This window comes from Dysidea avara, chromosome 1 (genome assembly GCF_963678975.1).
Source record: "Dysidea avara chromosome 1, odDysAvar1.4, whole genome shotgun sequence".
NCBI lineage: Eukaryota > Metazoa > Porifera > Demospongiae > Dictyoceratida > Dysideidae > Dysidea > Dysidea avara.
Window position 1 is genome coordinate 39923411 of NC_089272.1, and position 12100 is coordinate 39935510.

The following is a 12100-nucleotide window of genomic DNA, read 5'->3' on the forward strand; positions in this document are numbered from 1 at the left end:
AGTGAAAAAGAAATGGGACACATAGGACAAAGACAAGCCCATGATACATGCACTGTACACACTATGGTATGCTAAAAGGCACTTGTCAGGCTAAAGTGATGTTGAACAAAGAAAAAAAATGTTAAGCCTGTTACCTAAGCCATTACACTTATCTGAAGGTATTAGTAAATAAGTCAACAGAAAAATTTTACTCTAAAAATTATTTAAAATTTTTTAGCAGCTTATTTGAAGCGTTTTTCGTCGATTAAAATGCACCTTTAGGCTTGGGTATACTGTACCTCACCAATATTTCCATGAAAGTATGGTGAGGCTGCTTTCTGGCCAAAAATTCGTGAGAAAGTATGTACATATATGTAAGCCTTCTTGATCCCTAATTTACAGAGTTACGTAGCATACTGTAGGATAGATTTCCAACTCAGGATAATTCTTGTACATATACATACAATTATTTCTTGTGAAAATATGGAAAGATATCCACACACATACCACTAGGAGTTGCCTCTGTCATAGTTGCAGTATTGATGATTCTTACACTAAATCCCCCCACACCAACATCATTTCTACCAACCACAGTGACAGTATAATTATTATCAGGTGTTAATTCAGTGAAATTGTACGAAATACCATTTGTAGTCACTGTTATCATTACTCCATTAGATGATGATACTGTCACATTATATGAAACTGGTCCACATACTGGGTCACTGGCGACAGGATCCCATGATATGGTGAAATCGGTTAAACAACGTTCTTCTTCATATAAATAATTTGCAGCAAAAGGAGGACCTACATATATGAAAAATACTAGCATAATGAAATAAACACAAACTGCAATAAATTTAACAAACAGAGTCATAAAATCCTCAATTCTGAGAGATCCAATTTGTAAACTTTAAACTGAATTTGTACTATGTAGATACAATAATAATTATATCCACACAAATATAACCAAGAGGATGCGGCCTTCAATATAGCCTAGTGAAAAAGTCATGAAATCAAATGTGTCGGCCAAGAAAGGTGATCAGATCTGCAAAACCCTGATGCAATCATGCATTTTTCAAATTCCTGTTTGATAATAGCCAAGTGCTTGCTCTGGAAAAGTTCAGCCTCATTGCCAATAACCTTGGGAGACACAGCCCTACAAAGTAGTAACAACAGAAAAATTGATTTGTACATCAAATGGGAAAATAAATTACAAGCGCTTACTAAGTTTGTTTGTAATTTACGTATGAGCAGAATGACACACTGAGTTGATATTTGCACTATCGCGTTTACCATGAGTAGGGAAATTGATTACTGGGTAAGGTATTACCTTTCTTCACTAGATATATAAGATTGATCACGTACTATTGTTTTGACTTGATGTGAACAAACACCTGTAACTTCCGTATCCTTGAGTCTATACTGCAACAAAACAAAAAATTTCGAGCTCCTCTTGAGCAGGCAAATAAGAATATATCCAGGTTTTTTGCTAGGCTTTCTTCACTAAAAACAAAGTGCTCAAAAAATTTACGGACCTTTTTAAGCATTTCACACATTGCATATACATTGCATAAGCATTTCACACATTGCATATAACTTTAGGCTTCCATGATTGTGACGGTTTTTCGCAGATCTGTTCACAAATGTCTGCAATGATGTTAATGCTAATAATACCATTTCTACCACCTTTGATTTCACCCACACTTTTTTCACAGCTCGGCTGTTTTGTGTGGATTTTATTTATTTTCATATCTACATATATGTATGGCCCCAAATCCAGCTACAGGCTGGGTTTAGGAATTTTTAGCCACATTACTTCTTATCTAAAGACACAATGATGATTACATAATGAAGACAGAAGTTATAATTGTTTTATTTGACTTTTTGGTAATATTTGTAATACTCTAATAGAGTTCACATTTTTGGAATTCTAATAGAACACACATAGAATGTTCTAGAATATCTACAATTGATATAAACTTTAACTATTGAGCAGCTCAGTGGTTAAAGATTCAAGCGCCCAGTATGGAGGTCCCTGGTTCAAATGCTGGTAAGTTTTTATGATATTTTTCATGTACTTTTTCTACCCTGCAGTGACTGTTCTATTAGAGTATTTCGACCCCACGATTTACAGTTATTTGGTTTTGCTTTGTAACTCCATATTTTTTTTGTTTTTTTAACCATCAAAAGGTATCGCTATGATGGCTAGCCTATGTACATAATTATCAACTTTCAAGTTATTCCTGTTAGCAGTTTTACCCTTTAGCCATGACAAATCAATCTTTTTTCTAACACGTTCATACTACAGTGGAACCTGTGGTACGGTCACCTGGATTAAGCAGTCACCTCTACATAACGGCCATGGACACGAGGTCCTAAATATTTTCCCATACAAATGTATGCATTGTTGTCGGCATTAAGCGGTCACCTGTCTAACGCGTATAACGGCCAACTAAGAATTCGCCTCTGAATCACTGTATACATAACTTTCTCCTCATATAGTGGTCGCTACCTTTTATGGTGGCTTGTTAAGCCAACTGTCTGGCACCACGGCACCATTTCAATCATAGATAATTAACGAGTTAATTATCTATGTTTCAATTAATGCACAATTATCACACTTCCTGCCTTTCAATGAATACTATATAATTATCAGGCTTCATTGCTTAAACGTATTCAATAGCTATAACCAACATTCATAACAAGCTCACCTTGTCCTTTCTGTACTAAAATATTACTGCATTGCGATTGGCGCGAGCCTCTTAATAATAATCACTCATTTAAAACGGCCATAACCACTAAAATGCTGCTGACCACCTTATACAGGTTTCCTCTAAAACAGCCACCTGTATATAAAGGCCAGATATATCTGGTCCCAAGATGACCATTATAGACAGGTTCCACTGTACTGTACTATGGATACTTATCAGCAAACTTAGTACGTGAATTCACCTTTATATGCTCTTTATTGTACTAGATTTCAAGGTACGTAATCAAGTTATGCATTTGCAATTCATAACAAATTTTTTAAAGTGTGCGAAAAGAATAATCTATAGGGCCCTATAGACCCCTTACAAATGAAAAAATTAAAACTTTTGTTACCCATATCTCATGAAGAGGTCGAGCGAATTTAGCTGTTTGTTAGAGCTGTGTGATATACCGGTATTGTTAGTAATCTGTGATATTTAAGTCATACAGGTTTTGATACCACCTGTTTTTTTTTTAATACTGCCATGCCGTCTGGGCACTATGACTTCCCTGTGGGCTTGTTTCATCCCATATTTAGAAGGTAACCAGACATGTGACAATGTTTGTAGGCAGGTGCTGATGTAGTCAGCTAACCAAACTATGTAAACAAGTTTGTTTGTGATAATTTGTACCTGAGGTTTGGGCGTCTGGATTCAGTGGAATGGAATGGTGGACTGGACTGGAATGGAATGGTGGACTGGACTGGAATGGAATGGTGGACTGGACTGGAATGGAATGGTGGAATGGACTGGAATGGAACAGTACTTAGGTAATTTCAATTAGTGGTCACCTCTTTTAAAGGACCACCTTCTAACAAAGACCACCTCTTTACAAAGACCATTTTTACTTTAATATCTGAATTGTTGTTTTAGAGCCCTATAAGACAGTCTTATTGATGAATCGTGTGCCACATGTTATGTCCCCTAGAAAAGCCAGTGATATCTGATTTATGATACAATACAGTAATAGCTATATACCCCATACAAAAGACAGCTTGGCTATACAAAAAATATGTGTCCATGAAACTAAAAGCAACTGGCAACTAAAGGAGCTAATATCTAGAAATGAATGTCAATATATACTGGCAACTAAGTATAATTTACAATAATCTTGGTCCTTTATCATTGACTTGTGCAGTCTGACTGTATTAATTCCCTGTAAATCTAATTGGCTAGTAAATTGGTACCTTTCTCAATAGTCCAGTGTTGTAGAGGAGAAAAAAGGCAGCTAGTTCTAAGTCCTTGAATTAGGTTAGGTACTCCTAAGGCTGCAGCACATGTTGCTGTCAGACCTTCAGTGCTGGTCACTGTAAAGTGCTAATTATAGTAAATTACTAGCCAATTAGAGTTACAGGGAATTAATTAGGAATGCAGCAAGACTGTATGAGTGAATGATGATGGACCAAATTTCTATAAATTATAGCAAGTTATTTGTCAGTATTTCTTGGCCTCACCCAAATAATATAGCTACTTTAGTTGTAAGTTACTTTTAGTTTGATGGGGACGTCACTTTATACAGCCAAACTGTTTTTGCATGGGGTATATTGCTGTATTACAAATCAGATATCACTCTGATTTTTCTAGGCATGTGGCGCACAACTGATCAATAAGACCATTCTATGGGGATACACTCTAAAACAACAAGATAGCAGCATTTTAAACATTACAGTAAAACGGTCTTTATAAAGAGGTGGTCTTTGTTAGAATGTGGTCTTTGTTAGAAGGTGGTCTTTATAAAGAGGTGACCACCAATTGTAATTACCAAAGTACTGTTCCATTCCACCATTCCATTCCAGTCCACCATTCCAGTCCATTCCACCATTCCATTCCAGTCCGTTCCACCATTCCAGTCCACTGAATCCAGACGCCCCTGAGGTTTGCTGAGCTACCATGCATGGGCATTTGGTATTTTTGTTGAGGTAAATCCCAGTTACTTTAATACTAATGGCTTTTTCATTAATACCACGATATTTAGTAATACCGTGATATTTAGTAATACTGTGATACTTTTTATGGAAGGTATATCGTTTGCTATTTTTCAATACCGCCCAGTACCACTGTCTGTCTTACCCTACCTGGTGAACAGCTATAATACAAAAAATTGTGTGCTAGCTTTGGAGCTAGCAGGGACCATGGAGCTCTATGCAGGCATGAAAATTACATTTCCTTTCTACCTGTCAATATATACACTGTGTGACTCGCCGGCTTTCTGGCCACATGACATATGGTAGTCTGTGCTTTGAACACAAGAACAATTTCATTAATAAACACACATTTGTAACAACGTTGAACATGCAATCAAATAATATTATATGCTTCTTTCAATATTGGATCGGCCATTGCATAATGGCTTTATGAAAATAAAACACATCGATGATCAGACCTGTTTAAAAATACATACAGGTACTGCAATACTCTTGTGATTCACATATTAGAAACACTTTACATTATAGCAGAACATATGCTGTACATATTTCCACAGTACGTATGCTTTATTTCCATACAGTTTGATCATATTTCATATGTTGCAAGATATACTTACATGACAACTTAAAAACCTCTTTCGACAAGGATATTTCTTTCATGCCATAGGCAACCTACTACAGTAGAGTTAAAGGAAGATCCTAAGCTACAAGTGTGACAAATTACATAGGTGTACTATGTATACAAAGCCAATGAAGGAAAAGAATGCAGTGTTTGTGCCAGAGACAGGATTACTTGGTTGTCCACAAGACTTTTCTTATGTATGTATAATTATGTAACAGTAAATACTACAACAGTAAATACTACAACAGTAAATCCACCAGCTGCTGCTACACCCCACAATTAAGCATGACTTTGATGCTTAACTATTAACCAAAAGTGTCCTTGTACATATGAAAATCAAGATACTCTAATAGAGCAGTCAAGTGCATTATGATAGATAAACTACTTTAATACAATAACCATAGAGAACTTTAACCCATGAATCCACATAAAAAGTTTTAAGGAAACGTGTGTTTATAGCTTACATGGCCAGGCACATACTGTAACTTGGCTTGTCTAATAATCTCATCAGCCTAAAATCAACCTGCAAATACAGGGGATGTGGGCACAAACTACACCCCGTCACTCAACAGGTCATATCTCAGTACTTGAATGGAATATCTGCATCCCCTAACCCCTGCCATATAGGCAACCAAACACTCATTAAAGGCTGAAAATGCATGGTCATGGCAAGATGGCATAAAAGGCAAGAGTTCATGATCTTACTACTGTATTATGAACTCTTGAAGTTATGCATCATGTAGGCCTGCACTGATTATGCCAACATAATTCTGGTGCATATATAATAGATAAGCAAAGCATTGAGCATACCATACAACAGGAAATATTGTCAAAAGGAAAATATGATGAACTTGCATTAAAATTTGATGAAAAGCAAGATATCACAGATCTAAACATTGACTTTTCAGGTACTTATAGACGTTAGATGAATTAAAATAACTAATTCATCAAATTTGACAGTTTTATTTCATCACCATTTCCTGTCATATGGTAAAGCCAATACAATAGGCACAACTTTTGGGAATTAGTTATCAGAAAAGGTGAAACTCGGCATATATTGCATGGTGCAGATAGTATAGCAAAGCACAGTAAAAAATCACATTTACAAGTACTTGGGAAAGGAAGAGCGCCTAAAGATCAAGATACTCAAATAGAACATGCCGAAGGTTGAATGTCCACAATGCATTAGATACTCTAATAGAGTAGCCAAGATATTTTCTAAGAGCATATTTGGGGCATAATGGGACACAACAGGGCATAATTCGAGCATAAGATGGGAAATTTTAGAGCATTGCTCAAAAGCATAATAGGCTAAGGCCTAGCATCATGAGAGGTTGAAAATACTAGTACAGTATATTCAAAAATTGTGACTGGATCAGAGAAAACTGGTCTTATTGCCCATGTTCAGCAGATTCGATTTTTCACTAGGAACACGTCACAAAGCTACATGAATAAACTATCTAATTTCACAGTCAAAATCAGCTAGACTTGAGTGGTCTGCTTTTGCTGGCAACTTTTCCCTAGCCCAGTGGTAATCTGTACGTGCAGTGTGAGACCTTAATCAAGCTCTGATCTGACTGTATGTGGCTGTACAGCTCTGTGGTGTTGAATAAAGATCTGTGCTGTAAATCCCTTTTATTTAAGCCAGTTTTTGAGACCTGAATGGCCCATAACGTGGCCTAATTCATCCCTACACCTTCCTATTCAATTTTTTAAACGGCCTCTTGCCTTTCTTCCAGGCCCCCACCTCCCTTCCCTTTTGGAGCTTGCCTGATACAGTCAACCTCAAATTAAAAACTATCTAAGATGGCAAAAAAAAAAAAATAACCACTGCATGGCTACTTGCACAGTGGATGCTTTGGAAGGTAAGGAATTGGTGTAAATGTGTGAAAATTTGGTACACATGTCTTCAACCATTGGCAAGCTACAACACACTAAATACTTAAAACCAGTATTTCTCAATACTTTTAAATAGGTGATAAAACCGTTTTTTTTTTTGGTCACAATTATTGATTCAGATATGAAGTAGGGATACAAGTGACAAAAAGTAGCAAAACAAGTCAGAGATGAATGGTGATATTTGGTGGCTACTTTTACATTGATAGTTCGATCTGCTACACTGACATGTTATAACAATGTTTCACTACTTTATATTTCTTGGATCCCTACTTTATTTGTAATTATTTGAATATATTACTTTTGTTTGATTTTTTTCATAGCACACAGCTATATGCATGTGTGACTGTTCTATTAAGGTGACTGCTGTATTAGATTAGCGTGAGTCAGCCTTTCACCTAACCAGGGCGAATGTCACTATTACATATTTTCACCGTGTTAACATTATAAATACAGCTAGACCAATAATACCAGGTGTGATAAAGTAAATAGACCACTAAGGGGCATAGTCTCCGCGCCAATTGTTATTGATCAACCAAGATCATTAATTGGCGTGATCTTGAGACTATTGTGAACTTACAGGTATCTACCAAGCATAAGCGCTTTAAATAGTTTTGTGGCATCTAAATATGCTGGTCAAGGAAAGTGTCGATAAGGAAAATTAATACCTTAATATGGCTTCATTGCATGAATAGGAGACAACCAGGAAAAAAGTTGCAGAGAGCACACACTTTTCAGAACCCCAAAAGGCACATATAACTGGTAAGTTGGCCATACAATGCTTCATTTTGAGGTGAGTCAAAATAGGGATTTGCGGTTTACATTACCACCCCAGTGATCCCTTCTTGTTTTGTGGCTTTTTTCAGCGATCCCTATTCCCATTTTAAAATTTTCAATTTTTAATTCATCTAGTTTGTGTACTTTTTAATTAATCCAGTAATGGATTATGAGATTTCTTCTATTGATAATAAAGACTGTTGTGAATAGTGTAATTTTGCATTCTGCATAGTAACACTGTCAACATTTCAGTACACACATGAAACTGATCATATTGCAATGTGCATACAGACTGAGAGTCTCCTAATATGAGCTACAATTTACATTACTGATGCCTTTAATAGCTGTCAAATTCAGTGCAAGGATTGTTGTTATACACTTGACTGCATTATTAGAGTATTTACATGACTGCTCTATTAGAGTATTTAATCTGGATAACTCGCCCACGTACAATAATCACGGTGCGAAAAAACCAACTTGCAACAAAGTCATCAGCCCAGATTAAGTTTCCTGGCCTATACTGGGTTTAATAAAGACAGATTCTATTAGCCACAAGTAGTGCACACCAAAAAACTTAACTTTGAGCACAAACTTGTATGGCTTCTCGAGTGTAATGGCATTTTGGCTAGAAGAAACGGCCCGGTTTGGGCTGTTTCTATCCGAAAACGAAATTAAAAATAGGTCATGGACATGAAGAAGGACTCGGTAAGCATGGCTATATAGTTTTTAGCACGAAAAAGTGGATAACTGTTGCTGTACATGAGTGAAACAAAATAATATTATGAATAATAATAATACTAGATGAATAAAAAATTGGAAATTTTAAAATAGGAATAGGGATCGCTGAAAAAAGCTACAAAACAAGAAGGGATCGCTGGGGTGGTAATGTAAACCACAAATCCCTATTTTGACTCTGTCATAAATCTTTACTTACATACTCTGTTATTTTGAGGTGAGTCAATATAGGGATTTGTGGTTTACATTACCACCCCAGCGATCCTTTCTTGTTGTGTAGCTTTTTTCAGCGATCCCTATTTTAAAATTTCCAATTTTTTTATTCATCTAGTTTGTGTACTTTTTATTAATTCAGTAATGGATTATGAAGAAGACAATTGTGTAATTTTGCATTCTGCATAGTAACACCGTCAACATTTCAGTACACACATGAAACTGATCGAATTGCAATGTGCATACAGACTGAGAGTCTCCTAATATAAGCTACAATTTACATTACTGGTGCCTTTAATAGCTGTCAAATTCAGTGCAAGTGTAATGATGATTAATTAGACTGTGACATAATATTGAATAATAATTATGATGTAATCTTTTAGTATATAAGGCCAAGTTGAGTGTGGTTCGCTCTCTCTAGTTTTGTATTCATTACCCGCTATACTTTTGCTTTAATTCATGATTGCTAAATCAACTTGAAGGTCGTTGTCGCGCGGGTAAACCTTGTTACAAGTGGCGTAGTTGGCAGGATAGCGAGAACTAGAGAGCAATGTCGAAGTCAGAGGGCAAACCTGAAAGTAGGCCAGTAATAGTTCCGGACTGCTTCTCGGGAGAGGAGTCATATGAAGATTGGATGGACCAATTCGAGAGTATTGCGGAGATAAACTGTTGGGATGAAGAACAGAAGTTGAAGTGGCTGAAGGTTCGTCTTAAGGGGAGGGCTTTGATGGCTTACAAGAAGTTTTCTGTAACTGCTCGTGCGACGTTTAAGAATGCTAAGAAAGCCTTACAGGAAAGGTTTGAACCCGAAAGTCGTAAGGATCTGTATCTTGCAGAGTTTCAGACGCGATATAAGGCGAAAACTGAGAGTTGGCCAGACTTTGGTGAGGACTTGAGGGTTCCGGTAGACAAGGCATATCCTTCATTGGATGATGAAGCTCGGCAACAGCTAGCACTTCAGAGATATTTGTCTCAGCTAGATAACGAACAGGTGGCTTTTAGTGTGAAACAGAGGAAGCCAAAAACTATTGAGGCTGCTGTCAGTATTACTTTGGAATGTGAGTCTTTCTTAATTAAGTCCACTTCTGCGAGAGCTGGAGCAGTGGCACCAGTGCGTGTTGAATCAAATGATAGCACTTTGTTGGAAATGATGACACAGTTAATGGCCCGATTGGATAAGCTGGAGGAAAAATCATCTAAACAAGTGGCTCCAAAGAGGAGGGTAGAGGAACCCCCATCAGACCGGGAGACAACAGCAAAGCAAAGAGTAGTGGTATGTTATAGATGTGGACAGGAAGGGCATTTTACTAGGGGCTGTGCCCAGCCCAAGAAGTCCTGGAGTCAGGGAAACTGACAACCCTTGGGGAGGCCGCTCTGGCCCCAAGGGAAATGACAAGGGCATTTGAATTGTTTAACTTTGCTGTGTCAATTGTTAATCCTAGCATGTCTTTCTCAGTTACAGCCACAATAAATGGTAGTGCAGTGGTATTTTTGGTAGATTCGGGTTCTGCCCTGACTATACTCCGTAAGGACACTTGGGAGAAGTGTAAAGAATCTGGACAGAATTTAAGGCCATGGAATCAGAAGAGGCTTGTGGGTGCGGAGGGTAGTCAGTTGCGGGTGTTTGGATCTGCTGAAGTGACTGTGGATATTCAGGGTGAGAAATTTCAGCTGTCAGTTGTAGTTATTGAACCTTTAGTAACAGAGGCCATCCTTGGTTTGGATTTGCTGTCACAATGTACTGTTGATCTGTTACATAAACAATTAATTACAGGTGTTGGACATGTTGTCACCTTAAATTGTCAACAGCAGAACATGAAACTGACAGCTGACCTAGTTGATGTGTATCGGATTGAAGCTGACCCTGGTGGTAGTGATGCAACATCATTTATGTGTAGTAATGTTGAGTCATCCCAACATATTGAGTCACCCCAACAGGAGAGTAATGTCAAGTTGTTTCAACAAGATAGTTTAACCTGCCACAATCAGGAGGTGGATGATCAGTCTGTGAAGTCTTCGTGTGTCTTCTCTGTTAAGGTGCAAGATAATGTTAGAATTTTTAGCTACAGTGAAATGGAAATTTTAGCTTGTGTTAATTGGTGTACCCAGAATCTCAGCAGTTGTTATGTGTTAGAGAGTAATTTAAGGAATTCTGATTTGTTTGTGGCAAGAGCACTGGTGAAAGGTGGTAGTTCTGTATTTATATGTCTGTTAAATCCAACAGGGAAGCCTGTAACTCTATATTCAGGAGCCAACGTGGCCACTTTGTCTGAAGCTGTTGAAATTGTTGATAATCACAAGTCAGTGAATGGTATTAATTTAGATAGTGGAATATCTGTCTCCACTGTGTCGCATGATATTGGCAAGGAATTGTCTGCTCTTGAAGATATTTTTCAGGAATTAGTAGAAAATACTTCATTAAGTGATAATGAGAATCATCTTCTGTTTACACTTCTGATGGATTATGCAGATATATTTGCTGTGTCAAAGGATCAGCTGGGTCGTACGGATATTTTACAACACGAGATTGTTACCAAAAATGTTACACCTATTCGTCAAAGATTTTGTAGAATGTCACCACAACAGAAAGAGGAAATGCGCACACTTCTAAATGATATGTTAGAAAAGAAGATTATTAAACCTTCAAATAGTCCATGGGCCTCACCGATAGTTTTGGTTAAGAAAAAAGATGGCACTAGCCGCTTTTGCGTTGACTATCGTCAACTTAACACCATCACAAGAAAGGATGCATATCCATTGCCACGAGTGGAGGATACTCTGGAAACTTTGTCTGGCTCACAATTGTTTAGCACTTTAGATTTGGCCAGCAGTTACTGGCAGGTAGAAGTGCAGCCAAAGGATAGAGAGAAGACTGCATTCATTACATCGGAAGGTTTGTATGAGTTTAATGTTCTTCCATTTGGGTGGTGTAATGGCCCGGCAACTTTTCAGCGTTTGATGAATAGTTTGTTGGCTGGGATACAGTGGCATGATTGTTTAGTTTACCTTGATGATATTATTGTATTGGGCCGCACATATGATGAACATCTCCAGAATTTAATTAAAGTCTTTAACCGGCTCAGTGATGCTAATCTCAAGGTACAACTTAAGAAATGTTCATTTTGTAAGAAGGAGGTAAAGTTTTTGGGGCATATTGTTTCTCCAGAAGGTATTGCCACTGACCCTGAGTAGGTGTTAAAGGT

The 12100-nt window shown here is 37.4% G+C and overlaps 1 protein-coding gene across 1 annotated transcript in view; it reads right to left on the reverse strand.

Moving 5' to 3' along the window:
• The window catches only part of LOC136264320 (uncharacterized), a 32961-nt gene that overhangs the window by 7909 nt on the left and 12952 nt on the right, over positions 1 to 12100 (reverse strand). The window contains exon 2 of the mRNA XM_066059040.1: positions 487 to 786. Coding sequence (XP_065915112.1) covers positions 487 to 646 — 160 coding nt within the window. The 5' untranslated portion in view covers positions 647 to 786. The remainder of the gene's footprint in view (positions 1 to 486; positions 787 to 12100) is intronic.